A 22628-nucleotide genomic window follows, 5' to 3' on the forward strand; every position below is an offset into this window, starting at 1 on the left:
TGTACCCCAAGGATCGCTGGCCCTAGAATCAGGGTGGGGAGTTAGGAGGCAGCTTTTGGCTTAGTAACAAACAGAACCATTCCACAATAGGATGGACTGCTTGGTGGGGTCAGCAGTTTCTTATCCCTGGACACTGCCAAGCAGAGCTAATAAGTCTCTGTCATTCTGGAAAGCACCATGGAGAGATCATCAAGAAGAATCCTCAGTTTTTGCAAAGGAGGAAACCAAGAAGAAAAAGAAGAAAATGGACTGCCAAAGACCATAAGCCCCAGCCAGTGGCACAAACCTAAGGCCTCCCTATTCCAGGGCTCTGGCCATACAGGCTGACATATGGAGACTAACTGAAATTAGAGCTAGTGGCTGGCATTTACATTGCACTTTAAGGTTTACAAAGTGTTTCACATACAGTATGTCATTTGGTTTTCACGACCACCCCATGAGAGTGATGCTATTATTACCCCCATTTTACAGAAAAGGAAACTGAGCCTATGAGTTTAAGTGACTTGTCCAGGGTCACATAGTTAATGAATGTCTGAGGTAGGACTCGAACTCAGGTCTTTCTGACTTCAAGTCTGGTGCTCTGGACACTGAGCCCACCTAGCTACTCTCTAGGTGCCAGCTCTGAATCTACCTTATGAAAGACCCTAGGAGAAGTGCCACGAAGCTCAGTATTTTTTGTTTGTTTATGGGAAAGTGCTAAGGACAGCAGTTCCAGGAAGAAGACTTGGTAAATTATAGGGATTAGGAAAGCCAGATGCCCTCAGTGACCCTCTCATATCTGGAACACACTGGTTGCAATTGTAGAGAGGGAAGAAGTGTGGGAGGAAAACATGCCTGACCAACAGTGTTGAAGAACGCCCCAGAGTCATAGCTGGAGATGGCATTCAGGGACCTTGAAGCTTTCCACCTCTCAGAATCCCTTCAGACTCAGCTCAGGAGCCACCTCTGACATGAGAGGTTTCCTGAAACCCTATCAATGCTCTCCTACTACTTGGGTTCTTCCACTTGCCTATCAATGTTCCGATTATGTTCTCAGGCAGAATGTCAGCTCCCTGAAGGCAGGGGCTTGTTCTATTTCTGCATTCCCAGCACCTAGCCTTATACTCATAATGTCTGAATGAAAAGCTCATCACCTGTCAGCTGGAACAAGTCTTAGAGATCACTTAACCCTCTAAGCATTGAAGAGAAGGAAAATGGAAGTCCTTAGAGGTCTGCCCACATGGTTACTAAATGTCAGAGCTGGAACTCAAACCTTGACCATTTCTTCTCATCTCATGTCCATGGCTCCTTCCAATCTACCTTATACAGGAATTCTCTTAGTAATCTCCCCAAGGGGCAGCTAGGTGCTCAGTAAATATAGTCAGACCTAGAGACTGGATATCTTGGGGCTCAGACACTTCCTAGTTAAGTGACCAGAGGTAAATCACTTACTCCCAATTGCCTAGCTCTTGCCACTCTGGCCTTGGAACCAATTCTAAGACAGAAGGTAAGGGTTTTAAAAAACCAATCTCCCTGACAAGCATCATTCACAACCTCTGCTGGGACACCTTCACTGATGAGCAACTCACTATTGCACAAAGTGGTTCATTGGTCTCTTACACGATCTTCAAGGTTACATTTACTTCTGTAGCAGTCGAGTATCACTGGTGAACCTCAGGGAGGAGTCTTAGCTAACCCAATACACCTAGATCTCCCCCCACCATGGGCTGCCAGCCAGGCAGCTTATCTTCTTCCTTTCACAGACTTACATTTATGTAATTAATTGCTTTTCTGATCCTTATTACAAAACTTTGCTTGCATCCCCAAGCTAGGACTCCATCTTTCTCCCAAGAAGGGCTGAGTTAAAGTGGAACAATCAAGGCATATAGGAATGATCTTTAAAATAACTACAGTGACACACAGCAGCAATCCCAGGTTGAGCCTAAAAGGTTTTGTAAACAGCCATGCCAGCTTACAAGCAGGTTGCCCTGGACCACCTGATTTGGACTCACTCAGCACCTCCTTACTTTGACCTTGACACTGCTCTAATTGTCCTGATTGTCAGGTGTGTTGTGCACATTCCCCCTTCTCCCAGAGACAGGACTCTCCTCAAGGGCAGCCCTAGATGTATCCAAGTTGCCCAGCAGGGTTACTTGGGTAAGGCACTAGTCTGCCTTCTCCACCTGCCACCTGACTGCTTTTGGACCTCCTGAAGCTGCCCTCTCCAACATCCCCAGTGGCGTGCTGTGTCCTGGCTCCCCTTCTCCCTTAGCTATTTGCCCCTACTCGCTCTTGTGGCTTCAATTCTTACATAGGATTGTAGACTCTCAGAGATGGAAGGAACCTCAAGAGTCATAGAATCTACTCTTCTCATTGCCTTGGTCCATAAAGGCAATGTCACAGACCTAAATTAGTGCCTGAGCAGGTTCTAACCCACCCCCCAAATCCAGATTCTCTGCCCATTATGCCACAATGCCTCTTCATTCCATTCAAATCACCCCCAAACTCATAACTAGGCCCAGACTTCCCCTTCCAACTTATTTCATGGCCTTATCCCCTGAACAGTCTATGAGCTAGCCAAAGATGGCTTTGATTTCATCCTATTTTCTCCAGCCTTCAAGCCTCCACCTCTGGAATGGCATTTCTGTCCAAACTCCTAGCTTTGACCATTAATTGAAATTCCTCTCCTTCAAGGCCTCGGTGAAGTGCTACCTACTCCTCATGGCCATTTTCCTACCTCCAAATACTTCTTGCCACCCCAAAATGATCCATCCCACTAGCTCACATTCTAAATTACCTTAGTAGCAAGAAGTAATATAGCACTTTAAGGTTTGCCAAGCACTTTACAAACATGACTCAATAATATTTTTTTAAAAACTCTTATCTTCATCTTAGAAGCAAAACTGTGTATTGGTTTCAAGATAGAAGAGTGGTAAGGGCTAGGAAATGGGGGTCAAGTGACTTGCCCAGGGTCACATAGCTGGGAAGGGTCTGAGGTCATATTTGAACCCAGGACCTCCCATCTCTAGTCCAGACTTTCTATCCACTGAGCCACCTAGCTGCCCCTCCCAAATAATAATATTAGTAATAGCTAACATTTAAAGAGGACTTACTATGTGCCAGCCACTGTGCTAAGTGACTCTCATCTGTCTTATTTGATCCTCAAAACCTTAGAGATAAGTGATGTTATCATCTCCACTTTACATGTGATAAAATTGAGGTAGACCAATGGTTAAGTGATTTGTCCTAAGGTCACACAGTTAGTGTCTGAATCAAGATTTGAACACAAGCCTCTGACTCCAATTCTGGCACTCTAACAGCTGGGACACATAGCTGCCTTTACTTGTATCACGGGGGAAAGAATACACTATTTAAATAAGTTTAGAGCCAGAAAGGACCTCAGTAGACATGATCCTCATTTTTACAGAAGGAAACTGAGGTCCATGGAGATTAAATTTAAGTGAATTGTCCAAGGAGCAGGGGTAAGTTTTGAGCCCAGGTCCTCTAACTCCAAATGCGGAATCCTTACCACTGAGTTACGGTGACTCCCACATTTAAACCCCAAAACATCCTAAAATAATTTTTATTTTCTTTTTCCTCTATTAGACTGGAAGCTCAAGGGCAAATACACAGCCATCTCTGTCTCTTATCTCTCCAATAGGAGTCACGTGCGTACACACTCCTTTCTCTTCTCCCTACTCCTACACAGGAGGTGCTCAATGTCTGTGGAACCAAATGAGCCCCCAGACTTAGAAAGGTCTGAGCTCAAATCTATCCATCTTTGAAATATTGTGTGTGTGTGTGTGTGTGTACACAGGCAAGTTGCTAAACCTCTCTGGCCTTCTGTTTCCTCATCTATAAAATGGGCACATTAATATCTGCCCCAACTACCTGACAGGGAGGTGAAAACCAAGTGTGAAGCCTTTAATTTTCAAAGAACTGTGTCAATGTCTGCTGTCGTTATGATGAGTAATATTGATTATAAATGATGATTATATTATAGACCAGTGATTCCCAAAGTGGGCGCCACCACCCTCCGGTGGGTGCTGCAGCAATTTGGGGGGGGGGCGATGATAGCCACAGGTGCATTTATCTTTCCTATTAATTACTATTAAAATTTAAAAAAATTAATTTCCGGGGCAGCTGGGTAGCTCAGTGGAGTGAGAGTCAGGCCTAGAGATGGGAGGTCCTAGGTTCAAACCCGGCCTCAGCCACTTCCCAGCTGTGTGACCCTGGGCAAGTCACTTGACCCCCATTGCCCACCCTTACCAATCTTCCACCTATGAGACAATACACCGAAGTACAAGGGTTTTAAAAAAAATTAATTTCCAGGGGGCTAAGTAATATTTTTTCTGGAAAGGGGGCGGCAGGCCAACAAAGTTTGGAAACCACTGTTATAGTTGATATACTAATATAGGATGACTAACTGATTATTATATGACAATTAAAGATGATAATATTATGTGATATATATATGAATATAGGATTAACATGATTTTTAAAAGAAGCATTCATTTTTCAAGCATTTATTCTCTTTCCCTTCCATTGCACCCCAAACTGGACAGTTTTTATGTTTGTTTGTTTGTTTTTTTGTTTTTTTTTAAACCCTTGTACTTCGGTGTATTGTCTCATAGGTGGAAGAGTGGTAAGGGTAGGCAATGGGGGTCAAGTGACTTGCCCAGGGTCACACAGCTGGGAAGTGGCTGAGGCCGGGTTTGAACCTAGGACCTCCTGTCTCTAGGCCTGACTCTCACTCCACTGAGCTACCCAGCTGCCCCCTGGACAGTTTTTTAAAGCAAAAAATAAAAGCCCTCACCATGAATACACAGTCCAGCAAAACAAATTCCCACATGGGCCAAAATGCATCTCATTCTTCATCATAGTCTGCTACTGCTCCAGCAGCAGGTAGGTTTACCTTCAATCTCCCAGACTCCTGCTTTATCGCTGCATTGATCAGATCACTCTTTTTGATATCTATTCTTGTGTCTTACTGTCCAACCTGACTGGGAGTTTCCTACGAGCAGGGCCTGCATCTTGGGTCTCCCTCGGCACAATGCTTGGCACACAGCACATCCTAACAAGTGAAGGGGCAAGAGAAGAGTGGAAAAGTCCCGCACTCCCCTTGGCCTTGCTTCCCCTGCAGCTGCCCTTCACTCCCCAAGCACAGGGTCCTCCAGGTTTGGCTAGAGGAGAGACCAAAGGCAGAAGAACTTGGTCTTTTCCTGGAGCTGTGCCTCTCCAGGACGCACTCAGCCCAGGTCAGAGATATAAGCCTCGGGGCTTCGGGGTGAGAGAGGGGATTCTTCGGTGGCTGTGGGAGAGTGGGGTCAGAGCGGCGCCATGTAAATCCAGCACCCCCCCATCCTCGTCATTTTAGACTCTTGGAGACAGGCAACAGAGAGAAGAGAATCGAGACGAGATCCGCCAACATGGGTGGAGAAGCAAACAGACTTCAAACCCTTTGGTGTCCAGCTCCAAGAGGGGAGGCACAGGTCTTGGGTCTGTCATTCTAGGGAAGAGCTGACCTCGGCATCAGGCCCCCCCACCCCGTCTCCTCTTCCTGCACACAATTCCCCCTTCATGGAGCTCGGGTCCGCTCTCCCTGTTCTTCACACACGGCCTCCTGTCTCCAGGACATTTTACAGGCTGGCGGTCCCCCACGTCTGGGCTGCACTCCTCTGACAACCCTCGCTCCTGCTCAGTCTTAGCTTACGTTCTTTGTGCAAAGGGCTCATCCTGACCCCCTCAGCTGCTGCTGCCATTCTCTGCAGATGGAGGACTTATGAAATGCTTGCTATGTGATCAACGCTAGGAGTTCTGGGCATCCAAAGACAAGAAAACAAGATGGTCTCCTCTCAAGAGGCTTGGATTCTAGTAGGGGAAGACGAGACCCAAAGGGGAGCTAGAAAGTGGGAAGGGGACAGGAAGAGAAGGGTAGCCCTATGGGAGCAAGGCTCTGGGGTGGACATGGAGAGTCTCAGGTATGAGAAGAGCTGAGAGTACTAAAGGCATGACTTGGGATCCTCTTCAAGTGGGGGTCAAAGGAGGGATTCGGGCTGCAGAACAGAGAGATCTCAGAGGTGGGTAAAGAAGCAGGTAAGGAAACAGACAAGTCCAGAGAATAAGCTGTTGGAGTGGAAAGCCAGGAACCACAGCAAATGTATTCTGAATCTGTTTACATAAGTATATATGATTCCTCTTAATAAAATGCAAGTTCTTTGAGGGCAGAGACTTTCATTCTTATCTTTACGACATATTCATTCGAAAGTCATTGCGATGTTATTGGGCCTCTTCAAAAACAAAGGATGAACAACAACAGCCTGGTATATAGTAGGTATTTAATAAATGCTCATTTGATTGGCTGATAGAATGCAACTAAATAAATGATAGAGTCCTCAAATTTTTTAAATGTAATTATTGGATTTATTGATTGAATAATTATTCCATTGGATTAGATTCTATGGAATGGAATGAATGGAATTATTAAATGGGAAATTTTTATAAATGGAATTATTAAATGAGAGAATTGATGAGGATATCCCTAAATCAATGGACTCCCAATCCTACCACTACTCCCAGTCTAGCTAATGAAATTTCCAAAATTAAGAATGAGCTATAAGGTGCTACGGCTTTAAAAGGCTTATACTCTGGTACCTTTTAATGGAGTATAAAGTTCTCTGATTAAAAATGATGGAATCAGAGGGCCATTGGCTGGGCAAAAACTGGCCACCCTGGGGGGGAGGGGTGGCCTTGAAAAAGAAAGATCTTTTCTAAAACAAAGAAAGTTAGGCAGGGAATAATTCTATGTAGCAGGAGCCCTGGCAGAGGAGAAGGGAGCTAGCTACAGAAGAACTCGACTCTCAAGGAGAAACCACTCCTTGACTCTTGGTCATGGAAGGAAAAGGGAGGGGAATTTGTCTCTCCTCTTTCCACCAGCTTTGCTAACTTTTATTGTATTAATTTACCTAGTAGAAGATACAGCATCAAGCAGGGGAAGGCCTGTTGTTGAGATAGTGGGAGTTTTATGAAGGCAACTTGATAAGAGCCAGTTCTGGCCCTTGGGAGTTGAGATGGAGGGAGAAACAGAGGCCCAGAGATCACAACTGAATAACCTTCCCAGAAGAGGTGCTACCCTAGTGGGAGACACCCCAAGAAAGAGAAGAGTACCAGCGTCCTGCAATACCAGAGATGTGAGTATTATCTCTGCTCAGTGTACTCTGTGTATGTGTGTATGCAAGCACACTTTTCCCACTGATGCTATATGTAGTCACGGGGGGGGGGGGGCAGGGTACTCTAAGTTTAATGAAGAAATGTCTTTTCCCTATTGCTTTTACAATGCCCTCTCAGTAAATGTCTTTTTTCTGAGCTAACTGTGTTCTTTAGCTGACTATTAAAGGCAACCATACTGATGGGGGCTCATGAGATTAGTTCTAGGAGTGCAGATCTAGAGTACCCTTCAAGAGACCCTGCCTTACAAGGTGAAGTTGGGGAGGTCTACCAGCCATAGAAAGGGGCATTATGTGAATTCTATTTTAAAATGAGATAATAAAATGAACTAAAGGGCATAATTCACCACAACTTCCCTTTAGCTGGGATCTCTAAGGCCATTCTGTCCCTTTGTTCAACTGCTCTGCAAACTGCTGCTAGTCTAACTTTTCTTACATATTATGCTACCCTTAGCCAAGAACCTCAGACAGTTCCTTACTTCCTAATTATATCCAGGCTAACTAGTCCACTCTGTACCCAGACAAAAGTCTCTTCTAACATCAAGCATCCATACACTTTCTGGTTGGGGGCTCCCAATGAGAGGAGCCCAAGATCTCCCTGGGCAGTGTGGGCCAGCTCAAACTGTTAGGAAAGTTGACCTTAAAATCCAGCTGAAATCTGCTTTTAACTCCTATCCCTCTCTTCCTAGTTCTGTCCTCTGAACAGAGGTGAATAATTCTCAGCTCCCAAACACCGTCCTTACTACCTCCCTCTCTCCCTGCTCAGAGCATCTGTTATGGCCACCTCTTCCTCCCTCCAACCCCCATCCTCCACCTGATGTCTCCTCTCACTTCACTTAGGAGATGGGGACCATCTGTATCAAGCTTCCTGGCTCTGGGCTCCATTCCTGCAAACTTTTAAGCACTGCTTATCACCTACTCTTCCCCCACCCTGGCCCCAGCAGGAGGGGTTCCCTGCTCATCCTCCCTCAGCCTGCACCCTGGAGCTTCCCATATATACAACACCCACACTCATGCATACCCAACTCTATTCTCTCAGTGGCCTACAAATACGCTGAGGTCTCCCCAGTCCCCAAAATAACCCTTCCCTTGACATAGCTACTTCATCCAACTACGGTTCCCCCTCTCTCCTCCCCTTCACTGTTAAAATTCTTGGTAAAAAAAAATGTCTCTGCCCAATGCCTCTATCACGACACTACCCACGCCCTCCTAAACTTCTTACCATCTGGCTATCTGGTTTTTCCTCTCTTTGACACCCCCTACTCCCTTGCCACTCTACCAAGGGTTGGAGATGACCAACTCCGAAGGCCTCTTCTTAGATCTCACAGTATGGACACTGTGGACTAAACCCTCTCTTTCTTCAGATTTAAACATGCCGGATGCCTAGTTCCTCTCTGACTGCTTCTTCTGTCTCATTCTCTTCTTGAGCCCCTACTAGGATTGTCCCTCAAGGACCTGCTCAAAACCCTTTTCTCTTCTCTCTTCATTCTCCCTTGGCGGTAGAGTTCTGACTCATGAGATGATTCCCAACTTTGTACCTCTGGGAAGGCCTTTTTGCCTGTGTTCCAGAGCCAGCATCCAGGGCTCCCTCCCCTTTCCCAATGGACCTCTGGGCAACCTCAAACCTCCTGTCTCTCCTCCAAAACCTGCCCTTCCTCTAAGCCTCCCTGTGTGGTCCAGGCCCTTCAGGGCTCCTGTCCATTCGATTTCAAGTCTTGTCAATTCTTCCTCCATCATCTCTCACCTCCGAACCTTCCTCTATTCCTATCACTTGAATTCAAGGCCTACCTCTCACCTAGCCAAACGACTACAATAGTTTAACAACATGTTTTCTCACGTCTGCCCTTTCTATGACCATCTTCCACAAGCTGCTGGAGTTCTCTTCTTTACACACAGCTCTAGCCATGGCCACTCCTGTCCTCAAAACCTTTCAATGGCTCCTTAGAATGGATCAGCTGTTTCCAGTCCTGTCCAACTCTTCATGACACCATTTGGGGTTTTCTTGGCAAAGCTATGGGAGTGGTTTGCCATTTCTTTCTCCAGCTCATTTGACAGACAAGGAAACCAAGACAGAGTTAAATGATTTACCCAGAATCACCCAGCGAGAAAGTATTAGAAAGTCACAGCCTAAGAAAACTTAGGCTATGACTAGACTTGAACTCAGGAAGAGGATTTCAATAGTTCCGTATCATTTACTAAATAGCAATAGCAGCTAGCATTATATAGCACTTTAAGATTTATAAAATGCTTTACACATTAATTAATTTGTTCCTTACAAGTCTTTGAAATAGGGAATTAGTATCTTCATTTTACAGATTAGGAAACTCAGAGAAGGGCCTAATCGGGTTGTACCAAGAGTAAGTGTCTGAGTTAAGATTCAAACTTAACCTTCTTGACTCAAGTCCACAGCTCTAGCTATGTTGGTACCTAACCCAACAAAATTTAAATTCTTCACATGTCATTCAAGGCCCTCCACGGTATGGAACCACCCTTTGCTTCCAGTCTTGTGTTAGCCTATTGCATTCTTAAGAATATCCACAGTCCAAGCTGTGTGCCTTTGGTCTGGCTTGTAGATTGATGTTTATAATGCCTTCCTCCTCGGCCCTGCCTCACTTTCTGTTAGATTTCTATTCACTCTCTGATACCCAACTCAAATGCCATTTCCCTCAGGCCCACAGGATGGTAATAATAACCCGCATTACATAGCACTTTAAAGCTTCCAAAGTCCTTTTCTCACAATGCTCTATTGCAAATATTATCTCCCCATTTTATAGCAGAGGAAACTTAGGCTATGAGATGTTAAATGACTTTGCCAGGATAACACAGGTGAGTGTATGAGGTTCACACTTGAACTCAGATCTCCCAACCTCAAGTCCAGTCCAGTGATGGGATAGTGAAGACACTTGGGTTGGCTAAAATGGGCTGATGTACTAAGTGGTCTTGAGAGGAAAAATGTCAAGCCAGTTCATATTACATTTATTAAATTTCTACTATGTGTTGTTCACTTTGCTAAGCCCTCTAGATAGAAATACAAGAGGAAAAAAGATGATCCCTGCCCTCAAGGAACTTCCTGTCCAACTTTCCTTTTTTTTAAAGTACAAAACAATACATTTTTATTTGTTCACAGTTAGACACAAGCAACTGCCTAGACAGTCTAGATCTACTCTGCCTCACCAGGAAGGGCTCCCCCCCACCCTTGGAAATTCTGGCTCTTTTTTAGTCAATAAACATTTGTTAAGAGGCACTTGGTTAAGTGTTGGGAACACAAATAAGGAAGAGACAATACTTGCCCTGAGGGAGTTTACAATCTAGAAGGGGGATGGTTTACCAAAGGAAGCTGAAAAGAGATGGGGAGGGACAGCTCCAGAGGGCACCTGCCCCATCTGAGGAGTCAAAACCAAGCAGAGTAGCTGGCAGGAGATGAAGAGACAGCTAGAATTCAGATCCCTCTATAAAGGGAGGCCATAAAGGGGTCCCCTCCGTCTTCTCACCCTCCTATCCGAGGGGAGAAGCAAAAAGGATCTGAGGAAGTGTTGGGTATCCAAGCTGCAGCAATCTCTGCTGAGATGTTGAGATTTCTGGTGATGAGTTCATCCTGGGGCAAGCTGGCTGAGAAATGGAATGGTAACTGTAAATGGCAGACTCGTCCGAGAGGTTCCTGGGGGCATGGAGAGGTTAGATGATCTGTCTAGTCACAGAGCCACCACCTGGCAGAAGCTGGGCTTGAACTCGGGTCTTCTGGGTCTGAAGGCAGTTCTCAATTGGCAGTCTCCATGCTTAGGCATGAACATTGTTCTGCATCAGAGCCCGTCTCATCTTTTCCTCCTTGACCATAAGCTCCACGATGGCAGGAATCCTGTCTCTGTCCAGATTATATCACTAACAGGGACTTTATAGTTTATTTCTGGCTTATTACCCCTAATGCTAATGTGCTGACTTGACTACTCCATAAGGATGGAAGCTCCTTAAGGGTAGGGATTTTTTTTTGTCTTATTTTCTTTTCATTTGTATTTATATCTCCAGCACCTACCACAGAGCATGAAACATAGTTAAGTAAATTAATACATGCTAGCGGACTTGACTTGTTTTTCCTGATTAGGACATCAGTCCATTTGAGTCAACCCAAGTGTCTTCGCCCATCAACGTGGCAATCTCATGCCTACTCTGGGTTTCCATGTGCCTTTCTCTCCCTTTCTTGCTGTTGCTGGAGGCCCATCCTCTAAAACCTGAGCTGAGGCTCATCTCTTCTGAGAAGCCTTCTATGACCTGAAGAATGGGCAGTGTTTATAGATGGCGAAGAACACCAAGTATGATGTCGAGAGAGCCAGCTTTGAAAACTCAGCTCCAAAGAAGACACAGAAGAGGGTCAAGAAGGTAGCTCAGGGGATAGAGAGCCAGGCCTGGAGTCTTAAATCGGGTCTCAGACACTTCCTATCTGGGTGACCCTGGGCAAGTCACTTAACCTGGATTGCCTAGCCCTTGCCACTCTTCTGTCTTAGAATAGATACTAAGATAGAAGTTTGTAAAGGGCTTTAAAAAAGAAGAGATGAGAAATCCTCTCTTCCCCTTCACGTACCCTCCATCTCCAGATCTCCTCTATCTCTATCTGCCTTGTTCCTGTGCAGAAGCAGAGGTCCAGGGTTGTAAAATCCTACCTACAATGTCATTTTACAGAACTTTTCCCTTTCTTCTTTATTTTAAGACAGCTGGGGTGGTGTTAGGGGCCGGGGCCCTGGGAAATGTGGGTCCTATAAAAGTGAAAGAGATCAATCAACACGTGAATGCCCCTCTCCTCCTACTTATTACCCCAGGTGAGTCATTTGACCTTTCTAAGTCCTCATCTACAAAATGTAGGTCAGACTAGCTGATACCTAAGTATGGGCTAAGTAAAGGGATCTAAGAGCCACTCTGCTGCCTCACCTCATCTCTGGGCCCAATTCTAAGCCAAGTCTTAGCCCTGCAGGGTCAGTGCATATTTTCCCCCAATGGGGTAGTTCCCCAAAGGGCAGGTTGAGAGGTGATTGGCTCAAGTTCCCTCTTAGGAAAATGCTCCAGAAAAGGTGGCATTAGTGAAGCCCAAGACCCAGCCTGCCCATGTGACTGTTTGCCCCCCAGAAGGGGCGTGATTAGCTTTTTAAGGAATTCTCCTTTTCCCACCAGCACTGGCCCAACCCAACAACTTAAGTCTTTACATGGACAAATGCTAAGAAAGATTCCACAGACTTGCCACCACCCAGACTCAGCACACAAAAAGCCCAAGCGGCTTTCCAAAGAATTCTCCAAAGCTGCAACCAGGAATGCAGGCAATCAGCAGTCTTAGGAGAGAAAGACCTTCTATTTTTTTTTAATTAACACACAGAAGAGACACGAAAGCAACATGCCACCAGGCCACCTTTGCCCAAGTTCCCCCAGGTGGCAAAGAGGATTCATCGAGGCTGAGGCCTCGGGCACTAGACCAAGTGACCACCAGAAAGCATCCAGGTCCATGAAGGGGAGCAGGATAATGTGACCCAGAAACCTAGACAGTTCCATAAAACCCCCACAATGTGTAAAACATATAACAGCTAGCACATATAGAATGCCACCTTTAGGTCTGCAGAGGCTTTTACATGCTCACTGGACCCCCACAAGAACCCTGGGAAGGAGGTGCTATTCTTCTCCTTACTCTTATACAGATGAGCAAACTGAGGCACACAGAGATGAACTGATTTGTCCAGAGTCACACAGCTAGTAAAGCATCTAAAGCAGGATTTGAACTCAGATCTTCCTAACAGCTCTAACCACTGTACTCCCCCTAGTTAAAGGAATAGGGAGAGAGAAGGATAGACACTTGGTGCTTTGGGACACTGATTTTAGACTTGGAAGGGATCTCAAAGGTCATATAGCTTTTTCACCTGAGAGGAGCCAGGGCAAGGGGGTGGGGGGCGGAGGATTGAAGGTATATAATTGGGCTCAGAACTGTGTTCCCGTGTGAGTGATAATTAGATCTATTATCAATCCTCTGGCGACCACCTTTTAATATATTGAACCCATAAAACCCCTTTCCCCCCCTTACACCTGTCCTACGGGTCATCCAAACTCTAGAGTCTCGATCTGGACTGCACTACTTAGAAATGCCTCATAGATCCATTTTTACAGTGGATATTGTGTGTGTGCACACGTGTGTGTATACACTCTATTAATCGTGTGTGTACAGGGAATTAATGTGAGGGGGTGAGGCGCACATCTATCTCAGTGAATAAGAACAGAATTTTAAAATAATCTAATTTGTTCTTAAAATCCATATCAGGAATGATTATTTAAAGCAAATTCCCAAACTAAGACTCCTGTGAAGATAAATTTCAAAATCCTCAGCAGACTAATTTTGTGACACGAATCACCTTTTAGGTGAGACACTATAACATGGAGTGCTGGGATGAGGGTTTGGGGACATTGGGCTGCCCTAGAAGATCTCTTCCATTTACATAACTATAGCTAGAGGGGCAGTGCTGTCTAATGGATGGAGACCTAGCTTGGCAGTTGGAAAGATATGAGTTCAAGTCTTGCTTCCAACCCATAATAACTGTGTGATAGAAAAGCCACCAATGACAACGGGCTTCAGGAATTATGAGAACACAGGTATAGAAATGGGAAGGGTCATCAGAAATCATTTAATCTACCACTTTCATTTTAAAATGAGGAAACTGAAGTCTAGGGAGAATAAGAGATTTGCCCAAGGATGAAAGGAAGAGTCCCTTAATCTCACTGCACATGTGGGAGCACATATTCAAATACACTCACACACCAATCTTCAAGCCAACAGATAAGAACAATCCCAAATAATTTAGCCTATTTTTATAGAGATCTACATACTTTTGGGGCAACTCTTAAGCAAGTCATTTCCCTTGGCCTCCATTTTCTCCTTTGTAAATTCAACTCAAAGATCCCTCTCCTCTCTGATGTCCTATGAGCCTAGAAGAGCAGAAATCTGATGGAATCTTTATATGGAATGTTGGGTAAGAAAACATTTTAGTGTTTATAGATTTGCTACCCAAAGTAGCTGGCAAGTCACTAACTTCTCTAAGCCTCGGTTTCTTCATCTATAAAACAAGACTTAGGGCCAAAAGGTCTTCTGGCAGAGGACAGAAGAAAGTTATTAGTGTTGTTGAAGTTTGGTGGATAAAAAGAAAGGCAGAAGGATCCCTGCCTTGAAGGAGCTTATAATCTAGTGAGGGAAATATCAAACAAACAAATACGTACAAACAAGGCATATATATAGGGTAAATAGGAAATAACTAAGAGAGGGAAGGCAAAGAGGGATTGGGAAAGGTTTCCTGTAGAAGGGAATGTGGGGCTTAAAGGAAGCCAGGGAAGGCAATAGGGAGAGATGAGGGAGAACATTCTAGTCATGGGGGAGGGCAGAGAAAATAAGCTAAGAGATGGAGTGTCCTGTTCATGGAAAAGTCTCTAGGCCAGTGACACGGAATTAAAGGGCGTGGAGGTGGGGATTGGAGAGACACTGGGGTGGAGAAAGAGGGACCTTTTTGAGCTCAAAATCAGGTGGTCTTTCCAAGGGTAAAAAGCCCAGATAAAAGATGAATTCTTACCATGGCATGGCAGCCTACTTGATGAACCGGCCTCGTTCGGATGAGAAGGGCTCCCTCTCAAAGGGAACCCTTGCACAACCCCTCCTCATAGCCGATTGGTCAAGCAATGAGTCAACTCTTGCTAATCGACCCATGTATAGACGTTCCTTAGCTATCTGATTTGGTAAAGCCCAAAGCTGGCTTTCTTCCTGCCACCCGGCAGTTCATGGGCCTCCCCACAACTGTCATGTCATCATGTGCTTGGGCAAAGCAAACCACCTTTTAAAATAAATCTGGGCCTTAATTCAGATTGAAAAATAAAACTGCTCCCCCAAGAGCTGGGAGAATCCCTCCTGAATAGGCCACATCTGTGCCAAAGGTCAAAGGAAGATCGCTTCCCACCCCCCATATTTTCTTCCTCCTTGCCCCCCTTCATTCTTCAGAAATGATTCCTTCTGTCAGCTGGGATGACTGAGCCTGTTCTTTTCAAAGGTCCGTGCTGTCGCCTTTACCCACAGGGCCCCATTCAGGGAAGGGTTTCTCCTTTCGTCCTATGCTTTGTCAGACAAGATAAACTGAGAGACCGATTCTAGGAACTGGCCAGCACGGGACCCAACGTGCTAGAGGCCATGGATGGGGGCCAGGTGGGAAGGGGCCCCTTTCTCTTGCTCATCTCATTCAGAGGTCTGCCAAGTTAACCCAAGGAAGTTCTGGGGATTCAGCCTTTCCCAGAATGCAGCCAAAGACTGCCTTGACTTATCGGCCTCCCACTGGCCAACAGCCCTCCATCAGCTCCATTTGCTGATTGTTTTTATCCACTGGAATTTTCCTTTACCTCTGGCTGATGGTGCTTATTTGGTTTGGTTTAAAAAAACAAAAGCACTCCCCCCTTTCCTGCTAATGCTCAAAATTCTTGTTAATGTTTTTGTCTATAAATAAAAATCTGAAAAAGTTGCAGTCGGGCTGGGGGCGAGGGGAGTGGGGGTGAGGATGAAAATACTCTTCCAGCTGCCAAGGGGCCCACCTTGATTTGGGAGAGGAGATGCCATCCAGCCCCGTCTTTGGGGAATAGGGTAGAAGAGTGAGGGAAGGGGTGAGACGGATTAACAGACAGACAGTTCTGGCATCCTCTTACCTTAATGGTTTTTGTCTGAAGTCGGAGTCCATTTAAAGTATTGATGGCTTTCTCTGCATCCTTTGGGTCAATATAGTTAACAAATCCATACCCTAAACTCTGCCCTGTTGAAACATAAAGAAACAAAAGAGGACTTAGTATCGTAGAGAGCATCGCTCTCCCAGACACGGGAGCACGTTAGCACACCTATTACTGCAGACCAGTGCCATGGCTTCCAGAAACGTCCTCCATTATCCCTTTAACTGGGGGAACGATACCCCACCACACAAACGCAGGGGTGAGTTGTGCTACGACAATGAGCCGAGAGGCCAGACGTCACTGTCTTCCACATGTAAGATGGAAGCACTGCTCTGGGTTCACACTGGAAGACCTATCAAGAGATCATAGCTTTAGGAATGGCAAGGACTTCAGAGACCATTCGGTGGAATCCTTTCATGCTACGGTGGAGGACGCTAGGACGGGGAGACACTCACCTAATTTTACAGAGCATTTTCTAATGGTCAAAGCTGGGATTTGAACCCATGTTCACTGACCCTAGAGTCAGGGCTTTTTCTACTGTAGGTTCTCAATCAGTTTATTGCTCAGAGAGCATAAGATGCTAGAATCTGAAGAAGCTGCTGTGTATACTCAGCCCCCACCCACCCAAAAGAAAACCTCTACTCTACCCACCCCCCAAATTGTTTTTCCACCAGGGAGAGCATAGTAGAGAGCAAAGTAAAAGATGTTTGTAATCCAGAAGTCCATCTGCTCTGTAAGGAGACAGGGGGCAATGGGTTTAAGAAACGAGAGGGAGGGCCAGTTGGGTAAACTCAGTGGATAGAGAGCCAGACCCAGAGATGGGAAGTCCCAGGTTCAAATTTGGCCCCAGACACTTCCTAGCTATGATCCTGGGCGAGTCGTTTAACCTCCATTGCCTAGCCCCATGGTGTTGATTCTAAGACGGAAGGTAAAGGGTTTTTTTTTGGTTTGTTTTTTTTTTAAAGAAAGAAAAGAGAGGGAACCAACAATAGGGTTTCCTGATTAAAAAAAAAAAAACAAACAAGCCACATCCACGACCACCACCAACACAGGCATCTACTCCAAACCCAGCGATGTGCTTGCAGCCATGCTAATGCTTATAAATAGTCCATCCGCTCTCTCCGCCATGTGTCATCAGCTAAAAATATCATTCGGAAACTTTATGTCTTTGACATCCCCCCTCGTTTCAGCGGCACAGCGCCGGGACAGCTGCAGGAACGAGTGTGAGTGTCCAGGCACTGTGGGCGTCGGGCAGGGCCGCCATGAGGGAAATGAAAGGACATCACACGCCAGAAAAGAAGGGTTATATAAAGCCTCCTTCGGAGAGCCAGTGACGCCGACGGGAGACCAAACAGCCTGCCACTGCCGCTTGACGAGAGCCCATTTTAGCAGCCAAAATCAGCTCAACAGCTTCTGTTTTGCTGGTAAATGTCTGTGTTGATACTGGTAGTAGGAGGGGGACCCTAGGAAACAACTGGGTTTCTATCCTGAGAGGCTGCTGCTGTTGTCTTTTAATCAAATCTAATTTAAAAATTAATTTTTAAAAATGTTGAAGAAACACACCTGTCTATACATCCAAGAAGACGGCAAGTTCCATTAGGCTTAGGACACCTCCCTGCTATGTTCGTGTACACGTACGTATGTGTGTGTGTGTACCTACATATTTACATTTATATTTCATATCTCACACACGGATCCTCACGGAGAGATGTAGAGACACGCAGAGATATTACAGATCCGGCGCCACCAACGCTCCCCTCCCGATCTTCACCCTTCTGCTCCCCCTCCTCACTCGGACGTGGAAAGAGTATGGCGCTGCGCACGCCCTGCCAAGCCTACTGTCATTAGATAGATGGGGGGGCCCGGGACAGGCGACCACCCACGAGCAGTGGCACCCCAGCACCCACCCCGGGGATCGTTCGCCTTGCGCAGGGAGCGGCTCTCCCGGAGCTCTACGCCCTCGTCATCCACACGATTCTTGCTCATTTCAAGAGCCTCCTGGCTCCATTTTGAAAAAGACAAGAGCGAGGCCTGGATTTCTTTGGTTTTAAAACATCAGCTTCTTCTCATTTTGTCTGGGCTTTATGCAGTCAGATTACATCAATCTAATTAAATCCACTTATATCCTGCAATTTTCTCATTTAACTTTACCTTGAAGACAACAGAAGCCATTTAAAAAAAGAGAATCGTGTACCCAAACACTTTTTATCGTCTATTCTATTTAAACCCATGCTTCCTTTCAGTGACTAAGTGCTTTCAGACAGTTCCAGACACAACGTGTCGCTATTTTAAATGGCATCCAGGTTATTATCCTTTACTTCCATTGAGCTCCCTGAAGCACAGCTTCTCAGTAGGTCACATTCACCCAACGTATCAACCTCAGAAAGGTGGCCAGGTCTACAGGCCAGCCCTTCTGGCCCGATTCACAGAGAGAAAAGAAGAGGGAAGGAGAGGAGAGAGGGAGGGGAAGAGAGAGGGGCAGAAAGAACCGGAGGGAAGAGAGAGAGAGGGAGAGAGAGAGAAGGAAGGATGGAAGGAAGCGGAGGGGAGAAGAGAGGAGGAGGGAGAGAGAGACAGAGGCAGAATTATAAAATTACAAAATGGAAATCCAGCAAAGCCTAGCCACATAAAAACAAAACAACAACGAAAGCTCCTATTTATGAAGGGCTCTAAGGTTAATAATAATACTCACAACACCACAACTGCCTCTTCCTGGAATTTTTCCTGACTCACCTTTTACACCTGAAAAAAGTGACAGTTTGTTCCCTCCTGACACGCGGCCCCCAGTGAGAATTTATGTAGGAGAATTCCTAACAAGGGAATTGGTGTCTGTTTCTGGGGAAGACAGGAGCCTATCTAAAATTAGGCAGACATCCATGGAAATTAAAAACACACCTCACTTTCCAAGTTCTCGTAGGTCGACCACCCGTATAATCTCAGGTGGGGGCCGTCTGACTCCCCCGAGAAGATGAAAGACGACGGAAGCCAAAGCCCTTCAGGAGCCACATCCAAACTCCCTGGAATCCTCCCTTTAGCTAGTCAAGCAGGGATTCCTGGTGACTGTTGGCTACCCGATACCCTTGGCCAATTGGCCCCTTGCAAAGAACTCGGGGCTGAACTGAAGCTAAGAGGTCATTGTTTTATGAGGAAACACCAAGGAAAGGCTCCCACCTGCCATTGAACAGATATAGGTAGACAGATAGACAGACAGATAGGTAGGTAGATATAACAAATTCCCACCAACAGCCCCAACACATCACCAAGTAAAATGATAGACTGTTTACCAAAGGAAAAACCTAGTTTACTCGACATAGGAGAGACGGAGACTCAGAAATGAGGCCGAGCCGGGGAGAGGAGAGACGGACGGAGAGATGGCACACAAGGGAACCTCTCCTGAATGAAGGGGCTTCTGCCCCATCGCCAGAGGCTGCCGGCTGAGGCTGCGGGTGCTGACGCTCCACATTCTCTTCCAAACGGCGCTTCAGAGCATCAAAGCCCAGGTAGGGAAAATGTTCTCCTCATTCAAGGTGCGGATGTGGCTTCTGCCAAGCCAACGCCATACTCGGGTACCCCAAGAGAAGGCAGGTGGCCCTCCGAGGCTCTCAGAGTCTCTCGAGGCTGCGCTGGGTCATGAGGAGATGCGGCTGCCCTTCAGAGCCACATAAAAAGGACTGCTGTTAAGCGTCCATTCATTTTCCTCCTTCCTTTAAAGCAGCAGACACATATTCAATCGACAATCAGAAGACATTTATAAAGCATCTGCTGCTATGTGTCAACTCCTACATACAATAAGCACCAGGACACAAAGGAAAACAAACACCAGGGCAGCCAGGTGGCACAGTGGATAGAACGCCAAGCCTGGGGTCAGGAGGACCCAGGTTCAACTTGAGCCTCGGGTACTTTCCTAGCAGTATGACCCTGGGCAAGTCACTTAACCCCAATGGCCTCTTGCTTTTCTGTCTTGGAATCCATACTTAGCATCCATTCTAAGGCAGAAGGCAAAGATTATTTTTAAAAAAGCGAAAGGGAAAAAAAAAGCAGGGAGCTCCCCGTCAGATGAGGGTAAGAACTATGAGGGGCATATTCAGAGCAGATGGGCTCAAAGGCCATCTGGAGAGGGGCCAGGAATCCTCCTATGGAAGTCGAGATTGAAGCTGGGCATGGAAAGAAACTGGAAACTAAGGAGAGGTGGGAGGGAGACCACTCCAGGCATGAGGGCAGGCATGGGATGTGGTACGCCAGGAACAGTAAGGAGATCCGTGTAGAAAGACCACCGAAAAGACTGGAAAGGTGGGAAGGGGCAGGGTTAAAAAGGGTTTTGTGCGCCAAGGAGAGGACTTTAAATTTGGGCCTGAGAGAGGGAAGGCAGGTGACCCTGGGCAAGTCATTTAACCTCAGTCTCTTCAACTGTAAAATGAGATTAAGAGCAGGGAGCGCCCCTGAGGTTCATCAAAAAAAGGGGACAGGGAGAGACTCCTAGACAGAAGACAAAGTCTGAGCAGGCACGGAGTCAGCCGTTTCTCGGCCCGTCCTGCCCACCTTGCTCCCCAGCTGCCAAGCTCCTGAGGCCAGGCCAGATGGGCAACTGCTGCGGAGGAAAACATGTGAGTGGAGTAAGGGCTTTTGGTAGGGGAGAATGCCTGGCTCAGGCTGAAATACTGCACCTCCAGGCACGACGACGAAATCCCAGGGCAGCAGCCCCAGGCCCTGCCCGCTCGGCGGAGGCTCCTTCCCCTGCTGGCAGCTGTGCTCGGGACGCACCGCTTAATGTACCCAGAAAGACCAGCAATCAGAGTGAAAAAGATGCTGATGATGGAGGGAGGACGAGACGGGAGCACCGCCTCCTCCCAAGGCTCACTTTCTTCCACTGGCCTAGATAAGGGAGGCCGACTGCAGGCCCCGGCCACTCCCAGCTCTGTCCCGCTCCGGTGGCACCGGGTTCTTGGTCGGAGCCCTAGAGGGCATCTCATCGAGGCACGGATCTGGGCCCGAGGGAGCCCCTCTCACCCCCCAGCCCCCCGGAAATAAGAGCTCCTTGGGTGGACGGGGATTGGTTCTATTTAACAAATGTACGTTTGTGGAGTCAATGACCCAAAAGCTGGGGAAATGGGCCAAAAGGGAGAAGATAAAAGTGAAAAGGGGTAAAGAGAAGTCTTCTACCTTGAATCCTTTTCCCCCCATTGTTTTATTAACATAAGCTAATCCAGAGCGAAATACCAGAAATACGCTGTCATTGCCGACAAAGATTCTCTTGTGAATGTTATCGTAAGCAGCATTTTAAAGGGACGATCTCTTCGCTATTCCACAGCTCTGGTTCCTCCATCATCGCCGGAAACCTTTTGGGGGTAACAGCCGGACCGTCCGTCCGTCCGTCCGTCCAGAGACTTCTCTCCATACCATTCCTATCACGCCACAAGCACTCTTAGCAGTCCGCACCTTCTGTCTTACAATGACCCGGAGTCTTCTTTTAAAGGCCAGTGAATAGATGGCAGGCCGACAAACGTCTACTATTATTGTAAACACGAGCCAGCCCGGGGCAGGCAGGGGATGCCCGGGATGGGGCACTGGACTTGGAGTCAGGAAGACCAGAGTTCAAATTCAGCCTCAGACGCTTACGAGCTCTGTGACCCTGAGCAAGTGATCTTACCTCTATTTGCCTCAGTTTCTCCAACTGTAAAATGAGATTAATAATAGTATCTACCTCCAAAGGTTGGTGTGAAGATTAAATGAGAAAACATCTGTAAAGCGCTTAGCATAGTCCTTGGCACGGATTTGGCCACCGATAAATGCTTCTTCTCTCCCTCCCCTCCACTGATGCAGGCTCTTAAGCTTTACAGAGCACTTTATGAATAGTATCATATATTATTATGATTAGTATGAATTATATATAGTATTATGTATAGTAGTATGAATATATAAGAGGTAGGTGGCATTTTCATCATTCATCCATTTTACAAATGAGGAAACTGAGGCTGAGAGAAATTAAGTGACTTCCCTCCCCTTCCCTTTCGCCCTGTCACCTCTTCTCTCCTTTCTCTTTCTCCCTCCTGTGCTCTCTCCCCCTCTGTCTTCCCTCTCTCTCCTCTCTGGCTCTTCCTCCCTCCCTCCCTCTCATCTCTCTCTGTCTGCCTCTCTTTCATTTCTCTCCCTCTATCTCTGTCTCTCCTTTCCTCCCTCCCTCCCTGTTTGTGCCTCTCCCTTCTTTTTGCATCCTCAGAGGTCTTATTAGGCATTTAAAGACCCCCCCTCTTCACCTGCGGTGGCGTCCCCCCCTAAGGTAGCCCCTTGCTGTCTCCCCCATTAGCATGGAAGCTTCTGGAGGGCAGGAGCCGTGTTGGCTTTTTCCTGGTATCCCCAGCATTAACCCTGGCTCCATGCATAAGGCAGAAGCTTAATAAATGCTTGCTGATTGCCTGATTGATTGACTTAATTAGGAAAGAATGAGAGGCCCTAATGAACTCTGCAGCCACTGTGTGCTTGGAATAAATGACCACCATGTGTTCCCTTCTAGCTCAGAAACTCTCTCATCGTGATCCCCGTCATGCAGATGGTAACAGAGGAAGAGCCGACAGACAGACAGACAGACAGACCCAGGTCCTTGGGCCCCAGAACCAGCCTCTCCCCTCCTGACAGGGCCGGTGGAAGCCTCTGGGCATATTCCACACTTAGCTGTATGATGCATAAGTGGGTCCCTCAGGCTCTACG

General features: G+C 46.6%; 1 protein-coding gene across 4 annotated transcripts in view; it reads right to left on the reverse strand.

Moving 5' to 3' along the window:
- Nucleotides 1-22628, reverse strand: part of ELAVL4 (ELAV like RNA binding protein 4) — a 106731-nt gene that overhangs the window by 12808 nt on the left and 71295 nt on the right. For all 4 annotated transcript variants that reach the window (XM_044671934.1, XM_044671937.1, XM_044671935.1 and 1 more), the window contains one exon: nucleotides 15906-16009. In XM_044671934.1, the coding sequence (XP_044527869.1) occupies nucleotides 15906-16009 (104 nt within the window). The remainder of the gene's footprint in view (nucleotides 1-15905; nucleotides 16010-22628) is intronic.

The sequence above is a fragment of the Gracilinanus agilis genome, chromosome 4 (genome assembly GCF_016433145.1).
Source record: "Gracilinanus agilis isolate LMUSP501 chromosome 4, AgileGrace, whole genome shotgun sequence".
In the NCBI taxonomy this organism is placed as follows: domain Eukaryota; kingdom Metazoa; phylum Chordata; class Mammalia; order Didelphimorphia; family Didelphidae; genus Gracilinanus; species Gracilinanus agilis.